This window comes from Falco rusticolus, chromosome 1 (genome assembly GCF_015220075.1).
Source record: "Falco rusticolus isolate bFalRus1 chromosome 1, bFalRus1.pri, whole genome shotgun sequence".
Taxonomy (NCBI): Eukaryota; Metazoa; Chordata; class Aves; order Falconiformes; family Falconidae; genus Falco; species Falco rusticolus.
In genome coordinates this window covers 1,633,010-1,652,806 of record NC_051187.1, presented here as the reverse complement: position 1 = coordinate 1,652,806, position 19,797 = coordinate 1,633,010, and the positions used below count along the sequence as shown (strand labels likewise).

The 19,797-nt window shown below is 55.1% G+C and overlaps 1 protein-coding gene across 3 annotated transcripts in view; it reads right to left on the bottom strand.

Moving 5' to 3' along the window:
• SLC39A11 (solute carrier family 39 member 11) overlaps positions 1-13,950 on the bottom strand; it is a 99,430-nt gene extending 85,480 nt beyond the window's left edge. For 2 of the 3 annotated variants that reach the window (XM_037404496.1, XM_037404512.1), the window contains exons 1-4: positions 13,932-13,950; positions 12,272-12,385; positions 11,223-11,261; positions 3,497-3,655 (exon numbers count right to left, since the gene is read on the bottom strand). In XM_037404496.1, coding sequence (XP_037260393.1) covers positions 3,497-3,655; positions 11,223-11,261; positions 12,272-12,385; positions 13,932-13,943 — 324 coding nt within the window. In that variant the 5' untranslated portion in view covers positions 13,944-13,950. Of the gene's footprint in view, positions 1-3,496; positions 3,656-11,222; positions 11,262-12,271; positions 12,386-13,298; positions 13,358-13,931 lie in introns of those variants that run through there. The other variant, XM_037404506.1, reaches the window with a different exon arrangement.
• Between the last annotated feature and the right edge of the window lie 5,847 nt (positions 13,951-19,797).

Sequence of the window (19,797 nt, the reverse complement as noted above, 5' to 3'; positions counted from 1 at the left end):
ATGCCACCAGCACAGTGTCTGAATTCCCACTTGCTCAGAGAAGCGGTCAAGGGCAGTGATCTGGAATAGGCAGGAGCCAGGGAGCTCCTGGGAGCCACAACTTCAACACAGGTGGCTCTGCTGCACCCAGCCCCAGCATCCCACCCAAAGCCCACCCGCGTGGGCACGGGAACTCCACCAGCCTGCAGCACCGCCAGGAGAGATCTTGAGGGTCCACCGGCTCAAAGACAAATGCAACACATGTGCATGTGAAAATTCAGGAGCCAAAGCAACCAGGGTCTGTCTGAAAACTGGAGTCAGGGCCGGATGCATCCTCTGGACTCTTGTGGCACTCCTCTGGGAAGAGGGAGGCCGGAGCAAGAAATACATCACAGAAACCCAATAAAACATCACACTGAACAAAACCCAGCCAAGTCAACAGAGCTGCAAGACAGATTTGAATGATGAGAATAATACTACTTCATTCCAGCATTCCTATACATTACTGTAGGCCCAAAATAGCTACTCTGTGATCAGAGACTTACTGCACTGAGCGATACTTTTAAGTAAGGTCTCCCTCAAAAGCTCCTGGCAAATGCCCTCAACCCCAACCCCTTTTAGTAGACAGGAGCATCTCATACACCCCTCCAACACCTGTCAATTCTCCCCATCCACCCCATTAAATACCAGTTGAAGGCCAAGTTCTTATATCAAAAGTAGCCATAAGGTTAAACTAGAGCAAAGGAAGGAGAGAAACCTGTTGTGGCATCACTGGGGCCAGGGAAGGAAGAGACAGACAGCCCATTTGTTAGCAGTTTAAAATATTCCAGAAACTACAGCAACATCCTGCTGCAGAAGCAGCTCTGCCACCACCTCCCCAGCCACCGAACCAGTGCAGCTGGTAGAGACACACTTTGGCTGAACACCACATTTGAGGAGGTGGTAATCAAAATGAGGGAGAGCCCCTTTTTTTAGGGCTCCTGAGGCCTCTCTGCAAGGGTCTCGCTCTCCAAGCACACCCAAATGCCCTGTTGCGGTTTGTTGTCCTCCACCAGCCCAGCCAAGCGCTCACAGGCCAGCATTTATCTCCTCTTCCATAAACTCAGCTAAAGAATGAACAAACATGTTAAAGGCTTCACAGAGGGAAATGGCAAAAGATAAAGATGTAATAGATTAGATCTGTCTTTTGTAAGGAATTTAATGACTACAGCTGTTCAGCATCATTAACCAGTTTGTCTTGAAGTTTTAACTCTCCCACCCGTTTGAGCAAACACTCGGGTACCACTGCAGCCACCCAGCTCCTGATGAGGCTGCAGCAGGAGTGAAGCCTTGCTCCCTCCTCAAGGAGGGGGGCTGGGATGATAAGGAGTCATTAAAAGCTTTTACTACCTGTTGCTATCCAGCACACCAATTACAGAGGAGTGCCAGGCAGAGAGAGAACTCTCTGCAAAGAGCAACCTGCTAAAACCTGATCCCTTGTCCTGCCCTCCCAGGGACAGCGTGCCCCATGGTCCCTCCAGCATCCCTTCCCCACCCAAGGGGAAGTGGGGTGGGGAGGGGGTGTACAAAAACAACCCTGAGATTTTAACTGACTTTAGAAGAAGCAAGAGTTGTTGGAAGTGCAATGGCTTAACCCTTGCCTGAGCAGCACTGGCTCCTGAGAGAGAACTCTGGCCTCCAGCTGAAAGGAGATGCATCTCGAGCTGAATTCCCCAGCCAGCACAGCCCCAAGGATGGCTCAAGACTGACCAGGCACCGGCCAAATTTTCATTTCAACACATTCAGCTTTAACCTCTACTCACACTCCTTCCACAACATCCCTCATAACTTCACCAAGTCTCTGGGCAGCCTGTCCTTTTCCTAAAGCATCCCAGAAGTCACATCTCCTGCTCATTGCAGGGTCCCTGAACAGCCCCAGGAGCCACCACCACTGCCTCTGGGCAGGGAGCACAGCAGCCCCCCGCACCCCCAAATGCCAGCTCTCCTGACCCTGCCCAAGTTATCCAGGGGAAGGACAAGCAGCACTTAGCATCTGCACAAGCTCTAACAAGGCGGGTGCTGCCTACTATCCGGCTGGAGGAGGCACCCCAGCTAAGGGACACCCCCTTTTTCTGGAAGCAAACCCCACAGGCAGCAGCACCAGCCATGGGGCATAGATCCCCTTCGTGCTCAGCGTTAGCACACGCACCAGCCACCAGATTCCCTGTGGGACAAGCATGCAGGGGCACGTGCCCTCCCACATGGCACAAGTGGCTGTGTCAAGCCAGAGGAAGCAACAGCTCACCTCCCATCAGTGTAAAGCAAGATATGATTGTATATTTTATACATACTCCACTGCTCCCTACAAGGCTGTCACCCTCAGCACCTTGCCACCACTCCATCCTGCTCTTCGCAACACAAGAATTTCACTGCCCCCAATGCTCTTCCCCCTCCTCACGCTCCTGTTGCAAAACTCAGCGGAGAAGAACACCAGCCATCCGGAAGAAGCAGGTTTTGTGGTGCAGCCGTTTGTCCACCCTGTTGGGAAACATCAGCTTCAGGCAGCTGATCAAACACATCCCCGGCTCCATCCAGCGCCTCCTAACAAGGGCGATGGCTGCGATGGCCAACGCAGGAAAGAGACCTCGGGTGACAGAGCAGAGGGAAGAAGCTGGGTTTGACGGCAAACGGCTTCCAAGGGCTCTGGCTGACTGGTGGCAGCACCCAGCCCCCACCACATCCTGCAAAGTGTTCAGGACCCCCAAGGAGAGGCAGGACATGGGCAGGCAGAGCGCAGAGCAGGGCCAGGCTTTCAGCAGTTTGACACCACTGTCATTTTATTTGTTTCTTCTTTACTTCAATGCATCCATTTGCACTGGAAGTGACACACCATAATATCAAGCAATTTTCTTCATAGGTGAGGATGTGTTTGGCTGTACCCGTCAGGAGAGGCTCAAAAAGCAAGGGAGCGGGGAAGGCTGATTGCTGCAGGCTCCCCTGGACACCGGGGTATCCAGCTGCACCGTTCTTCAAATGGAAAGCCTCACACTCCTTACTCATAACCACAGATAATCCCCCCTTCCTCCAAAATCAATACAAAATTTAAAAAGCTCTTTGCAAGTTTTTGAAAATATCTCTACTAAGCCATTCTTCTGTTTTCAGCTGTACAAATCCAACAGCTTCCAATTTATTTTTTTCTAATAATACTCCTCGACAGTAGGATGGTTCTTTCAATTTTGAAATGCTTAGAGGGTTGGCAGCTCTGTGAATTAAACCCCTGGGCTGAAACAGAAGGTCACACCTGAACTGTTTGCAAAGTGTTGCCAGTGAAAAGAACAAAAGCAGAAGCGTGAAGGGGGGGCGGGGAGAAGGAGGAAGGAAAAAAGTGCAGACAGCCTAAAGCTGCATTCAGCACTGGCAGAGCCACCCAGGATCTCGGAGAAAACATGATTTCATTAAATCTGTGATAGAAACCAATCTGTATCTGGCTTCTATCACAGCAGAGCTGAAGCCCCCCAGCCCAGGAACACCCACTTACCAGTGCCGGGATGAGCAGGTCGGCGAAGTACACAAAAGCTGCTCCCAGAGCGAAGCCCACGGCCACTGGGAAGAAAGCGAAGGCACCGAAGCTGCCGGACTCCTCTGCCATGTCGATAGCCGGGGCCAGAAGTGACCAGTAGGAAGCGGCCAGCATGACCTGGGAGACAAAAGGGGAGCAGTGAGAACCATGCAGGCACCGATGCCACGAGGATCTGACACCACATCTGACACCGACTGCTGCACGGCAGCACCGCCGGCTCCCCCCGCCAGCTGCCCACCAGCCAAGGAAATCCCCACGCTCACCCCCACTGCAACCCAGCAGAGCCATCCAAACCCGCTTCCCAACAGGACAAATCCCTGAAGGATGGAGAAGTGAGGGTTCTTCCCCATTTTCACCAAGGCTCTTCTTGGCTCCAAAGTCCCAAGCAGCAAACAAACACCACAAGATGATCAGGGCATTTTTCTGTGCCATTAACACAGCCACGACCGCCATCCAAACAGGAATGGCAACAGTGGGAGCAGGAAAGCCATCCTCTCCTTGGGTGTTCTGCAGTGACAGGAGTAGGTCCACGACCCTCTCATTCACTGCACCCCAGCCAAAGCCAGAGTGAACCAAATCCTTCTGCACCCAGCTCTGGGCTTCTCCACAGAGCTGGCAGGGGACGAAGAATGCACAGCCTTGATCTCATGCAGAAAAAAAAAAATATTGGATAGCAACTGGAACCAAAGAGCCATCTCCAAGCTGGCCAAGGGCACGTCACAACTTTGCTATACAGTTTTAAACCTGCTGCGGTTTAACGGCCAGCGTCCCCATCTCACCACCCCAGGCCAAGGCAACTGCAGCACGAGGGCTTTGCAACTCCTCTGCTTCTGCACGGACCAACACTTGGGCTGCTCCTGTCCCAGCATCCAAGCCAGAGGGCCCAGCCTGGGAAGAGAACAAGTTCCCACCCTGAACCGCAATGCACCAGTTCCCAGCACAAACCAGTGCTGCCAAAGTCCTACCCAGTTTGCACCAGGAATAATAAACCTTGCCAGCAGCAGAGGGCTTTTTTCCTTGCTTGCTGCCTAGCAGGGAGGGAGAAGGCACATCTACCCAAAAGACCACAGAAAAACAGTATTTTGGACTTGTGGGGATCTCCAACCCAGCCCTGCTCAGAGCTGGTTGCTCAGGTTGATACCCAGCGTGGAGAACAGAAAGCCAAGCGAGACACCAGTTTCACAAGCTTATATTAAAGAACATAATATTAACATGCATTTTATCACCTTATCTCTTCCCCTCCTCTGCGGCCCAACATACTGGGCTGGGTTAATTAAACAGTCATCAGCTTAGCGCAATGCCCTCGGCAGCTGCCAGTTTCTCTCCCTGCAGCCATTCAGCTCCATGGGAGCTCAGCTGTGACCAGCTCTGGGGACCAGTCCCATCACACACAGGGAGGAAGCAAGTGAGCAAGACAAGCACAGATGGGCTTAAAAATCACACAGATCTGTGTCAGGCTTTGGGAAACTGCACCAGCAAGGGGTAGGGATGCGGCAGCACCCGCTGCCCTGCCGTGGGCAGACGGGGTCCATGTTGCCTTAGGGTGGTCCAGGCAATGCTCCGAGCTCTCCCCCAGCCCTGCCTTCGAGCGGTGAAGCACATCAAAGGGGAGCTCTCGCCAGAGGAAGGATTGTGGGATCAGGATCCAGCAGGAACAAGAAAAGCAAGCCTGGAGACAGCAGTGGGAGGGATCTCCCTCACCTGTGAGGAAAGGTGACCCTGCCTCTCCATCCAGCAACCCACCCCAAGCACCCCACAAAGCCCCATTTGCAGGATGCTCAGAGGAGATGCTGCTCAGCCTGCTCTCACAGTATGGGTATTCGCCTGCGGAAGAGAAGTGCGTAACAAATTATTACATTTTAAATCACTTTTAAAGAAAGAACGAGATGCCTATTGCTGTAGACACCAGTCCCTGAGGGATTGTGTAAATCTCAGCTCGCTATGAGTAAGAAGAAAGCAGGCTGTCATGTCAGGCTTAACCACGGCTGTCAAACTTCATATTTCAAATGCCACCTCCTTTAAAAAACAACCACACACCCCAACATGGAAACACAAGCAACAGGGAAAGGCTCTGCAGAATTATATTGTCATCTTATGTTAAGATATCATTTCTCCATGGAAAACAGAGGCCTGACACTGCTCAGCCTCCAGATCCTGTCACCACTGGAGTCAGCAACGGAGCTCCCACCAGCTTCACTGGTACACGGGCTCTGGGGGAAGATGATGACAGAGCTTTAAGCCACCCCAGCCTCACCAGCTGAAGGAACAAACTGCTGGGCTGAACCAACCAGCTTCACTTGCTTGGTAAGGAAAAGCAATTTATTCCTACACTCTGATGCAGCAAAACCCCTCAACTCCACTTGGTGGGGGAGCTGGAAGTCATCACCCTGCAGCAGCCAGCAGAAGTGACAAGGTCCCTGTGCCTCCCCTCAGCCCACCTCAGAGCCCAGGTGTGAGCTCCCAGACACAGGCTTGACCTTGAGCCAAGGTCCTGCTCACCCTCTTCAGCATCAGACCTGGAATTTACCCCTCTGATTCAGCACCATCCCTTATCAGATGACGCTCCTGAACTAACAAAAGGGTGAGGATGAGGATCTTTTTTTGTTGTTGTTACTTAAATCAGGCTGCTGGCAAAAAGAATAATAAAAAAAAAAATCACACTTCATTTCAAAACTTTGAATTCTCCAGGGACAGGAACCCAAACCCCACCAATATCACTGAGCAAGCCAGCATCAAAGACAGGAATAAGAGAGAAAAAGCCTGCCTGGGCTCTCCTCAGATCAATAAAACATGAAGCCACTTTGGCGGAGTGTACAATTCTCCGCACAAAGCCTTCCCCTCGCACCAGCCCTGCTCAGCCCAGCCAAGATGGGGAGCAGGGGACCCATAGCGCACCGGCTTGCTGGCACCAGGACACATGCCTCCTGCCAAACTGGATTTGGACATTTTTGCAGAGACTTCGTGCTCCAGAGCCAAGATGCAACAATGCTGTAAATCTACCAGCTCTGGGGAAAATAAGCTGTGGTTGATGGGGGAGGAGAAAGCACACAGAAGGCAGCTGCGTATCTAAAGCATCCCTGGGTTGCCGGGAGCCCAAACCCTTCCCTGGGATACATCAGTGAAACTGGAGACAAAAGCCAGGCTCAAAACCTGACTGCCTCATGCCACGGAAGATGACTGAACCCAGATCTGTGTCCTCATGCTAATGGGAAACCCTTGAAACGTGCCAGGCAGCAGGATTTATGACGACACTGTGCCCCAGCACCTCTCCCAGGGTTTGATGGGTCTCCATCGCATCCCCTTCCAGGCAGGGACTCACTGTGGGTGCCCTCACTTCTCCCCACCCAGACCACAGAGCCAGCACCGCCTCAGCTCAGCCCACACGGCTTCAGAGCCACACAGGAGCTTTTTTCTGCAAATAATCAGGGCAACGATCTTCATCCCCAGCTGCAGCTGGCCCTGCTGGACCTCAGCATGAGGGGGAGCATCCTTGTAAATCCAAGCCCAGTACCACACCACTGCATTAAAATTAAAGCCCTCATCTTGTTTGCTGTGAGTGGCAACATCTCACAACACTCCTGCACGATCATCAAGATGAGAACGGCAACTTCAGGGGAAACAGCCACGTTAACAGCGTGCGGATCGGAAAACCCAAGCCGCTCACAAGCGAAGGAGATCCCCTTGGCAGGACAGGGAAGTGGAAGGTGAGAGACCAGCAGGACACCTTCCCTGCCAAACTTTTCCACTTGACTTCATTAAGGCTCCAACAACGAGAATCAGCCTCAGTAGACCTGTGTAAATTACTGATGCTGTTTTAAGCAGCACTGAAAGAGAATATTCAATACCAGACGTGCCTACTGCAGTTTAAAGAGCATGTCTTTCTGATTTTCTGCTTCACCTGGGACAGAAGAAACCAAACTGCGACCCAGTAAGAGGAATAGCCATGCGAGGCTGTAGGGAAGGAGGACTGCAGGTTTCATGTAGTGTTTATGATGTCCGAGAGTACAGCACCTCCAGGATAACACTGAGATAACAGAGAATATCAGAAGGAAAAAAAAGGTCTTATTTAAGAATATCAAGATGTAAGAAAAGCCAGAATTCCACATCAGATGCCCAAGCAAGAAAAGCCATTTCTCCATAGAAAAACATCGCCTCAGAGGTTTTCATATACAAAGCCCTCCATTATCTATAATTTCCAGAAAGGGAACTGAGGCAGAGAGAAGCTAAACACATGGACACCCAAGCAGAGGTACCAGGCTGGAAGAAGCTGAGCTCCTTCACACTGCAGCAGCCAGCCACACAGGCTCCCTTCTCCCGAGATGACACTTACGCCATCAGATGTGGTCAGCTTGACCTATGCCAAAGGGGACATTGCTTTGCAGTCCGGATGCTCCCGGCACACCCCAGCTCAGGGCACGGCAACTTGACCACACGCCCAGGCTTACATCAGCTCCCCCAGATCAGATGGATTCTCTGAAGGCAGCGCCGAGCCGTAGCTTTCTGGACCCCAAAGGAACACTCTGCATCCCAGACCATCCTCCTTGAGGTCACCTAGACATCCCTGTCCCACACCCTCCTCCTGGCTCAGCAGCTGTAGAGAAGCTTTTAATTAATTCTGGTTTTATTTTGCTTTGCAAGCTCACAGAAGATGAGCAGGCAAATCATTACCAACAGGAGAGACAACCGTCTGTTATACCCTGTTTCATCAGCAATCCTGGTCTTGGAGAGCAGCGTGCATGCTCCCTGGAACCCAGATGACTAACAGAAATCCTGAGCTGAGCACCAGAACAGCAAGGTTAGAAGCGATACCTGCCTCCAAAAGCACAGGAATTGGAGTTTTGCTGGTTCTGACAGAGTACAACAGAAGTTTAATTAAACCTGGCAGCCCAGATTTCACAGCAGAGATAAAGAGGCAGTTAAGTTCTGCCTCTCGCTGCTCCAGGGCTCAGAGCAACAGCCCATCCATATCTGCAAGAGATCGACATCAAAGACATGGTCTCTACAACAGAAATCCCTTACAGCAAGATAAGTAGTCCACGATCAGAGCAGCACTGCCATCAGAAGAAACACTTCTTGAAGGGAAGAAGAGGGAGAAAAAACAGTACAAATAGGTTTCCAAACACTGCATCCTGCTTTTTGCCCTGCATGAAGCCAGCCTGCCAAAACACCAAGCGCCCACGCTGCTCCTGAGGTTCCTCCAACACCAGTTTTGCAGCACAAGCCTGGATGAGGTAGGAACAGCCCCTTGTCCCAGCCAGCCAGGAGGACTTCACAGCCCACCTGGGTTCCCTTTCCAGGCAAACCTGCCTCAGGCATGCCACCTACTTAGCTCCAGCATCACATCCCACCTCCACAATCCTGCAGTGAGCTGCAAGTCAGCCACGGTCCCTCTTGCCAAAGGGCTGAGTCAGGAGGCGGTTTCTCCTCCATCTTTTCCGTGGACTCTGCAAAGCTGCCAAGCACACACATCACTAGTGCTTCCCTTGTCTGTACAGGGAGGAAAATGTTTCTCGTGTTAAAACCTTTCAGGTAAAGAAAAGCTAAAGACAGCCAGTCAATCAATTACAATGCTGTCCAGCTGGGAAAAGAAAACCATCTGCTAGGAACTCAGGGGGAACCTGTTACCTGGGGGTAACATCCAGCAAACCCCTCCTCGGCGCCGGGCAGCTGCACTGAGGAAGCATGAAGGTGCAGGGTTGAGCACAGCCCTCTCAGGGGGGGTATGCCAGCCCCATGCCACGCAGCAGGCAAAGAGCTACAGGCACATCTGGAGCAAACTAAGGCAAAAGGAAGATAAATTTGGTGCTTTTGCCATGTCACTGCCACACAAACACTTGGCCACCGAGCAAGAACCTGCTTCTAGCAAGCCCAGCAGCCCTAGAAGCAACCATGGCACAATCACCTGCAGATCTGTCATCTTCCTCCAAAAGAGCCATCCTGGCCATGCAGCATCAGTTCTCTGCAGTGACCCTGGGTGACACAGGCAGCTCAGCTCAACCCAACCAGCACCAGCTTCAGCAGCTCAAGCCTACAAACGCAACTTAGAAGCCTTCACAAATCTCAGCTTGTGGGTGGTTTAGGTGGCAGCACCTCCAGCCAGCAGGATGTGCCACCACAGGCTCCCTCACTGTCATTCCCCTCTAGACACTGCAGCAACCCCAGGGGGAAAAAAAAAGTTCCCTTTCCTGCTCCAAGCACAGCAAACTGAAAGAAGCCAGGGGAAAAGTAACTGTTTGTAGAACTTCTGCTTCACCAGCCGAGCCACGCCTCTGCTGCACAGGGATGACTCAGTGCTCCTGGCAGGGTGACACTGCGGCCACAGCAAGGACAGCATCATGCCGTGCTGGGGCAGCACCCGAACCAGCCCTTGGACAGGGCAGACACCCCACCATGCCCTGGTACCTCCCCAGATGCAGGACAGTTGTGCTGGCTGCTTTTGCAGACAGCAGTGCCACGTCAAGGGGACAGCCCAGCGCACGCTGTCCCCAGCAGCATCTCCCTGACACCAAAAAAGTGGCTCCAACTTGGCTTGTAGGGACAAGGGTGTGTCTTGCAGAGAAAAACAGCTCAGAAATCAAACCACAGGGGAAGCTCCAGAACAGGCAATTCCTAACGCAAGTGATCCATTTATAAATGATGGCCCACGAATCTGCTACAACAGGCAAGCTGAATTATTCACATTAGCAGGTTGCAGGCACATTCCAGGAAAGCTTGTTAGGGAGCAAACCAAGCTCTGTAGCCTTTCATGTCACCCGCCACAGCAGGCTCTTGCTCAGTGCAGCTGGGTTTGCTCCAGCCACTGGGAACAGCAGACCTGCAATCTCCACAGCTGCGAACAGTTAAATTGCACCTTGATTAGCAGCATTGTGGCACCTGGGGGTGCACAGGGAGGAAGGGGCACAGCCTCGGCACAAGCAGCATTGCTGCACGCCACAGGATGGCTCACCCATGCTGCCAGGCTCGTGGTTCACCCTGAAACCTAGCAGCGTCGCCCACGCTCCAGGTGCCAGCTACACAGCCAGGCCACAGCGAGCGGGGCCTGGCAGAGCCCTGCGCCCAGGGAAGATGCACCTTCCACCCAGAGCACATCCCCTGGGCTCTCAGGCACACTCTAGCACCTGAAGGAAAACTAACGTGATTTAACAAGTCTGAATGAGCCTTCCACCTGCTCCCCATCACAGCAGGAGGTCTACATTCACAAGCCCCACAGTTTCATGTCTTCCTTCAAGAAGGACGCAACAAACCCCACATTTAGCATGCGCCTTCAATGCAAAGCTGCAGTGTCTTTATTCTCCCTTCTTCCAAGGGCTTAAAGCACCCACGCTCTGCAGGAGACCAAGAAGCACAAAGCCTCCAGGACAACGGCTCTCCTGTCCACCTTCATCGCACCACTGCTCCAGGAGGAGCAATTCAGAAGCCCAAGGAAGCAAAAAGAGTTTAACTCAAGAGATCCAAATCCTGCATGGGCAGCTTGACATCCTTGTGACCCTCCTCACCAAAGAGGCACAGAGACGTGACAAGACCTGAGCAGTACCACACCATGCTCTTCCCTGCCCCACCTACACCTCAGGCAATTATCCAAGAAACACTAACACAAGCAGGCAACCAAAGGAAGCATGGTAGAGCTTCAGAGGTGTCGGCAGGAGAACAAGCAGAGACAAGGAGTAGAAGGAGCTGTACTTACCCCCGCAGCAAAGCCTAAGCTCCCATCTAGGATCCGCCTCTGCAATAAAACACAAAATACACCATTTACTCCCAGTAGAAGCAGCAGAGTCAACACCACCGTAAACCTCGCAGACGAGGGAAGGCAGCTGCACCGCTACCACACTGAGATATCTTTCTTCTTCCCATTTCTGTAACCCAAGTGATTTCTGTGCTTTGAGGCAAAAGCCGTGCTTTTCACACAGAGCAGCCCACCATCACCAAAAGCCTATAGTGCATCCTGGCTCCCTCAGCCCACTGGCAGTGCCCAGATTGGGCTCAACCCATCCAGTGCCCATGTCAAAGGATGCAGAAAGGTAAACCAGAAACTCTCCTGCCCAGTTGTACATGCTGCCCTGCATTTCCCCTCCCTGAACATTTTGATTCCTGTAATAACGAGCTGCTACAAACAAAGCCATTACTCTTCCAGTAGCCCAGCACATACCCTGCCCACCTCACTCCCAGTGCAGTTTTTCTTCATTAGCACATCATCCTCCCCCAGGAAGAAAACTAACGTGCTACTGCAAAGGGAATCTCACTTTGCAAAGAACTCCTGAATAAATCATCACAAGAGAGAGCCATAAATAATAAATCCATCCAGGCAATTTTGAACACAACAGCAAGGAGGGCCTCTAATTCTGAAATACAAGATGACTTAAAGAGCAGCACTTGGCTTGCTCTGAGCATGGGCTGACCCCAATCCTGCACTGGGGATGCAGCAGCAAAGCCAGGTTACAGGAGGAGAACCTGCTGTTCCAAACACAGAGCCCTGCCTGCAGCTCTGCCCCATCTCCCAAGTGCCGTGAGCTTGCTACAGCACATACCACAGCCTGGGTCAGGAATTTGATTTCCTTCTCCTCTTCTGTGTTGACAGACAGGATAGAAATGAGCTGGATTTTTTTCTCCTCCTGTCCCAGGACCAACATCCAGTCCCTCACACTTGGGACCAGGCAGCCAAACCCCACCACGAGCATAGCACAGCCCCCTGCCCCGCTTGCCTCCCAGGGACAGAGGAGTGATCCCAGCACCCACCTGCCCGCTGGAAAACACAAACACCAGCGCCGAGCCAGCAGCTGTCAGCCCCCAGGTGAGGAAGGTTCCCAGCACCGCCTGGATCACCGGCCCGTGCCCTGGGATCATGCTGACCTAGGAGAGATTAGTTGCATCAGGAGAAGTGTGTGGTATTTAAAGACAGAGAATACCCCCCCACACACACCCCTCCTCACCGAAGAGGTAAGTTAACCATCCTCCCTGCTGAGCCTGTCTAAGCTTCTCTTCCCCTCAAGTAGGGCTTTGCAATTTAATCCAAGCACAGAGAAGAGGGACCAAGGAGGGATGGGATGCTCCACACCCCATCCGGTGCACGACCCCATGCCGATTTGGGGCTCAGCCCCCCAAGCTGGCACCAGGGCAGAGCAGCTCCAGAGAAACACACACCGCTCAAACCTCACCGAGTGAGGAAACGCTCCATCCCACATCCCCGGGGCAGCTCCCAGGCACGTGCACCACATCCCACTTCTCGGTGCCGCTTACTTACGCCGAAAACCCCCGTTCCCGGCGCTGGAGGCGAGCGGCCTCACAGCACCCCGCTCCGCTCAGCTGCCGGGACCAGGCAGAAAGGGGAACCAGGCCCGGGGCTGGGCCACCGAAACAGGGCTCGGGGCTGTGCCCGGGGGGGGTGCCGAGGGCGGGGGGGGACGGACACCTGAGTCCACCCGGCCCCGAGCGACCCGGAGCCGCGCTGCGAGGGAACACACGCGTGTGTGCAACTACCGACACGTCAATAGGTATGTAAGTACATACATATTTATACGCTTATATGCGAATATATCAAAATACAGGTGTATTTAAACGTTTATAGGTAGATTATGAGAAATACACACACCGTTCCCTTCCCTCCCCCTGCCGGGCCCCCCCAGGCCCCCTGCCTTGCCCCCGGCCCGCTGCCCGGCCCTACGGGGTGGACGCTCGCGTCAGACCCCCTCGGCTGCCCGGCCCCGCCAAGAGGGAGCCCCCCTGCCACTAACCCGCGCCCCCGGGGGACCCCGGCCCCGCTCACCGCCCGGCGCTGCCCGCCGCGGCCCCGCCACCACTTCCTGGTGCCGCCGCACGTGTCGCCGCCGCCCCGCCTATCAACGCGGCCGCCGCCAATGGGAGCGCGGCGGGGGCGGGCCGCCCGCGGCTCTGCGGTTCGGGAGGGGGAGGTGCGGGGACAGTGAGGCGGGCGGGCGGCGCGGGCGGGCGCGGCAAGGCGCGGGGGGAGCTGTCACCGCCACTGCCACCCCCGGGCACGGCGCAGCCCCCAGCTGCAAGGTGACCCCCGGGCAGGCTTCCCGCTGGGCTGCTTAAAGGCAGCTCCTGGTCTTTGGATTGGGGTGCTTCCATGGCGTGCCTTCCTGCCACCTGGCAGCTTGGGAGCATGGCCGGCATGGTGAGCTGTGCTCGTCAGCCGCGCTCATTAACAACCAGAAGTTGCACCTTAATGATCAGTACGTGGCAGCCTGCAATACCTAACAGGACCAAACAACCACTGTCCATCCCCGTCACAGCCTTTGGAGCATGCATGCGGCATCACGGCATCCTCCCCCAGCCGTTAACATCCCCCCAGAGCATCATCACGGGCAGAAGCAGCTCTGGCACCGATTCCTGCCCCAGCAGCTCAGCCACCTTGGCAGGAGGGTGAGGGGCTTACCCCAATGGCCATGGAGCAGAGGGAGCCGGGCCAGCCTCAGGGCTCGCTGGTGTCTCCTGCTTGTGCCGCGCCAGAAGGTGCAGGAGGTGGCAGAACGTCACATCCAATTCTTTTGCAACATAACCCTTCTTTATCAGAGTGTTTATCTTTTAAAAGCCTTTGATCAACCTCCCCTGCCACAGCTGGGAAAGGTCAAGGCCACTTGAAACCTCCCTGATTTAGGATTTAATCAATCTCCCCCTGTAATTGCCTGCATCCTTCATTAGCTCCCATAACAAGGCAGATGCAGTGCAAGGTGCCAGCTGGGAGGGACGTGGGGACAGAACAAAAAGGCTCCCCCCACCACCCCAGGGGTCCCTGACCAGCCGTGATGGAGGGGCTGGCAGGGCTGGGGACAGCTGGTGAGCTGGCGGGGCTGGCCGTGGGGACAGTGCTGACACAGGAGCCAGCCTGGCAAGCTGCCATGGGCTGGGGGCGGCTGGCAGGGATGTCCCTGCCTGGGGATGTGTGGGCAGCCCTGGGCACAATGGGGACAGTCGTGATGGCAGTGAGACTCCGTGCAGAAGCATCAGCAAAATCAATCGCATCCACCCCCCTTCCCCAGTGTCATTTCTACGTGCAGGGACACCTCCATGTCACCTTTTCCAGGAAAACAGGGCACCAGCTGTTCCCCCTCCTGCCTGCCTGCACAGTCCTGCCTGTCCTGCACAGCTCAGCCCCACAAGGGACAGGGACAGGGTCCAGGCCAGCCCTGGCCCCAAAGCGGGCGGACGAGCCTGCTGCACCCAGTGCAGGCAGGCAAAGGCAGCACTGGCGAGGGCTGGCAGCTCCTCTGTGGCCTCTGCCTGTGGCAGCACCAGGAAGGATGAGACCAGTGGTCAAAACCATAGGTTACCTAGGGCCCCTAAAATGCATTTTAAAAAACAAAAGGGGCACAAATTCTTATGCAATCTCTCTCACAAAGGTGTGTGAGATGCTGCAAGGGGCAGCAACGCAGTCCTGGCTCCAGGGAGTCCTGGGGCCACCAGGCAGCCAAGACATAAATCCCTCCTTTTGTTAGTTTGTTTGTTTGTTTTTTCAATAAAGCTCCTTAGTGATGCCTGGGGTAGCTGTAGCAGGCAGGCGATGCAGAGAGACACATCCCAGCACAGCGATGGCCCAGGGCACTGCAAGCTGAGGCAGGTTTGGAGAAGCCCCAGACACGCCTCCCGCGGGGCACAGCAAATGGGGTCCCTCTGCTCCCACCCCGTCTCCCCTTTGCACCAGCTTGGCTCATTGCTGGGCTCTTTCCCAACCCAAATCCATCCATGTCAAGCTGGGGCGGTGGACAGAGCCAGCCTGGACCTGTACCAAGGCGCGGGCTGAGCCGAGGGAATGAGGACATCCAGAGACATCCCAGAGGACAGGGCAGGGGAGCAGCACAGCAGCACAGGCAGCGCCAAGCAGGGGTAACACCATCTCCATCCATCTCCATCCTACAAGCTAATGTCACCTATTAGTCACAGGGCACAAAGTGACAGCTTTATGCTTCTCTGCTGGCTTTCAGCTCGCTGTGAGAGACACGATGGACCCCGCGTAAGGCTGGGACCCGCTGCTGCTTTGAACAGGAGGGGATGCGAGTACCAGCGGATCTGCACATGCTGTAACTATCCCTGACATTTCAAGCTGGAGCAGGAAGCCTGACTGCCAGACACAGAGTACTGTTAAGTCCCGGTTTAATGCACACGACCCTCCAACAAGGCAGGCACAGCAGGGAGAAGCATGGGCAGGAGCAGAGATTTCGGTCCATGGTTGCCAAAGACTCATTAGCGTCAGGGGTTTAGCAATATGATTCACAGGGAACCTGTACAGCAGCTTTCACTGCAGCTCAGTCCCGGGTACCCTCGGCAGAGATCAATAAACTAATTACGGAGGCAAATAACAGCAGGGTGAGAATGGGAGAGGCGGGAGCGGGAGAAAGGAGCCGGCTGCAGGGAGGTCTGCGGGAGCAGGAGGCAGCCCCGGGAAAGGAGCCGAATGCGGATGGTGCAGGGCTCCCCTGGGAGAGCCTCTCACCCGCCAGGGCTGCAGAGAAACCTGCATCCCGCGGGGTCTGGATGCTGCAGGGATGCTACCGCCTGCCCTGGCTGCAGGTGAAGGCACCAGCACTTCTCCTTCCCCATCAATCACCGCTGCAGACACTGCCCGATTAAATCTGGCAGCAACCAGCCTGGTTCTGCCCTGCCTCAGGGGTGCAGGGAGACGGTCCAGGCCTGTTTGTCTGGCTAATTAGCAGAAAGCAAAGCCTCCCCCCATTCCCATTCCAGGCATCCCTGTCATTGAGCCAGGCAGCCTCCAGCCAGGCATCAGCAGAGCCACCAAAGCTGCTCATGGCTGCTGGGCTGGAGATGGGATGGGAAAGGGCAGGGAAAGGGCAGTGCCACCCAAAGCACCCATGGGAGAGGATACACCACAGTCACCCCTGCCTGCACTGGCCCTGGTCCTGCAGCCACGGGGGACAGCAGGGTCCCCCAAGGGCAGCGTGCTGGGGAGGAGCAGGCTGGGGCAAGGCTGCCCAAGGAGGCAGGAGCTGCTCAGGGCCGGCTCACCACTCTGCAAAAGCGACGGTGAGCTCTGGGGCTCCTCGGGCTGGCGCTGCACCCTGCGCGCTGCCAGTCGGGACGGTGATGGGGACAGTGACGGGGCCAGTGAGGCTGCGCAGCATCACTTTTCTCTCTTCAAAGGTCCTTCCCACCACGCCACGGGACACTGCAGCCAGGAAGCCAGAGGAAAGGAGATGAGAGGCCGCTTTAACCCCCAGGGACCTGTCCCCCAGCACAAACAGGGTCCAGAGCCACGACCTGTTTTTTTTGCTATCAGTCATTAACAGGTAACAGGAGAGACCAGCAGAAGGGCTGTGGGCAGGGATACTCCTGAGGACAGCAATGGACAAGGCTAAAACAGGCAGGACATGTGCAGGGACCCCATGGCACTGACTTGGGACCCAAAAGTGTGTGACCAGCCCCCTGCAGACTCATCTCTCCCACAGCAGTGTGGGGTGGTGGGTGCAGGTGAGCAGAATCCTGGGGGCGCAAGCTGCAGGGCGAGCTGTACTCAGGACCAAATCCTTCCCACTGACTGCTGGAGAACAGCAGCTGCCTCCCAGTTCCCCCAGTTCCCTTCTACCATCTCAGTGCAGACCAGAGAGTCCCACCAGTCCAACACAGCCTCCTTCATTCCCACAAAATACCGGAGATCTCCCTGCCTCCCCTTCATCTATCGGGGAGAAAGGCTGGATCACCCTACCCCTCTGTTGGCAAACAAACCCCAGCTCCTCACAACACTCATTTCCAGGACAGGGGTCGAAAGCACTGTTTTCCACGGGGAGTCTTGCAGAACAGCTGGGAATAGATGGCAGAAAACTTGGAAGGACTTTAAAAATCACTTTGTGGTCACGTAATCCCCATGTCCCTCTCCCATGGGTTATATCGGCCCTCGAAGCCGTGTGGGAAGAGGCCATGCATTTCTCCTATATCCAGCCCTGCCAGTAAATCGCTTTTCAGCAGAGTGGATGCTTCCCAGGCTAAAGGACAAAGAGGAGTTTATCTGCCAGCACCAAACCAGCTGCTGGGGTACAACAGCTCTCCAAACCAGGGACCACCCAGAGATACAGATCAGACTCTACACTAGGGTTTAATTCAACCCTATATCTAAGCAGAATAAATAAAATAAAAAAAAAAACAAAAAACTATCTCCAATAGGCTTAAGTATGGCTTCCTGATTCAGCTAGCTGCTGCTGCACTCCTTACTGGATGTATATCAGCTCAGATCAGCCCTTTAATACACACTGGCCCATCATTTCATTAGTTTTGGGGTTTTTTTAATGAAGATCAGATCTGGTTTTAGCCAAGCAAGCTTGCTGGACAAGTTCACACAGCTCCCTGGCCCCTGCATCCAACACCAGCTTCCCACGGAGGCGAAAGCAAAGGGCAGAGGGCAGCTGGAGCCCTGACACTTGGCAGGCAGCTGGAGCAGCCCCACAGCCAGACAGAGGCACCCCAGGACCCCCCCTCACCGCTCCAGGCCCCCGGCACAGCGGGAAGTGCCACTGCAAGCCTGAGCTGAGGTGGTCTTGGTGCTGGGGCAAGGGGGTCTGTAGCACGCCAACCCCCCACACGCAAGGCTTGCTGACCGCAGGGGCTGTGTGCCAAGGGACCCAAGGGAGGCATGCGGCAGCGTCACCTATTCAGGGGAGACATTCAAGGAGGCAGCACTGGAAATGCGCACCGCAAGGTTTCATACTGTCCTTCCCGCTGCTGGCAACGGCTGCCCATGCGGCTTTGAGGTAAGGGCATGGTCAAGACATCCCTCCTGGGCACAGGAGCCAGCTGAGAGAGGATAAAACAATGAAAAGGTCACAAGTCATCAAAACGCTCTCTCCTATGCCACACTGGTGTGCTGCACTGCCTCCTCCCCACACCTCTGCCTGCGTTTCCAGCAGGCAGAGCACCGCGGTGGCCCTGGGGACACGTGCAGCCACCCTGCCCAGAGCAGCATCCCAGGGAGCTGCACAGGTGACACTCAATGGGACACCCCAACCCCAGCAAGCACCACCCCACAGAGATCTGATCCCCCACCCACATTAGCCAAACCATCTTGCTCCCTATCCTCCCTCTTCATGCACCTTTACTGGGATGTTAATTTCCACATCATCTATACCAGAGGAAGCTTTTTCCAGCATCCTAAAGATTTATGAGGCTGATAATGATTCTCACTCACGCTCCAGGACCTGGTGTCTTCAGATCCACCTTGGGAAGTGGATGGCTAAGTGCAAATGAGAACCTCCCAGCCTCTCTGGCTGCAATCAGCAGCCTCGCTCTGGGCTCTTTGTTCCAAGTCACTCCTAATTTCCTGCTTTCTATTGTCTCTTTGATAAGTGATGGGAAAGGGGGGGGAGAGGAATCGCTATTATTTAATTGCTTTCAAGATCTCAAACAAACCAGAGCAGAAGGTTATCTCCCCCAAACCTCTCTTTTTTGGTCTTCCTCCTCCAGCCATTGTTACTGGGTAACTGCAGAGGGAGGGGCTGTGGCAGTAGCCACCTGTATTGCACAAGTCCCCAGAGCCCCCAAAGCTGTGGGCAGGCACCGCATCACCACCCCGCCTCTCCCGGGCTGTGCCAAGCCAGCAAGGACCTGCCTTGCCTTGCCTCTGGTGGCAAGGTGCAAAATCCTGGTGCCAAGGTACCCCCAGCTTCCTGGGAGGCTTTGGGACTCTCAGACCCCTCTTGGGTTCTCCAGCGGGGTCACAGCATGGCCATTGCGCTGCCAGCACCTGCCCTGCTCCGCCCCGTGCCTCCCGTGGCCCTGGAGACATTAGGGGAAGCTGAGCCCTTTGCACCGTCACTGGAAGCAAAATGTTGCTTCTGCAGTAGGAGCCAAGCAGCAAGGTCAAGGTCATGCAAGGGAAAGGAGCCAAGGGGGGTGTGATCCGACGGGGTCTCTTCTGCTGGAAGTCCCATGGAGTCAGGCAGGTCCCACCACACTCTGGGGGGAACCAAGGTCCCTGCACCCACGCACCCACCCTGAGTCCCTGGTTTTGAACGCCCTTTGCCGTGCACCAACAGCCTCTGTGGGCAGGTGATGCTCCGCTCCCCGGCACAAAGCCTGGGCCACAGGGCCAGCTGGACCTCCAGGAGCAGCACCCAGCACCACAGGCTGCCCTGCCTGGCTCCCCTGCTGCGGGCAGGCAGGGCAAGGTGGGCAGTGCAGGTAGGGCAGTGTGGGCAGCGCAGTGTGGGCAGCGCGGGCAGGACGGGCAGGGTGGGCAGCGCGGGCAGGACTGTCTCCGCCCCGGCCCCCGGAGCCGCCCCGCGCGGGGCGGGGCG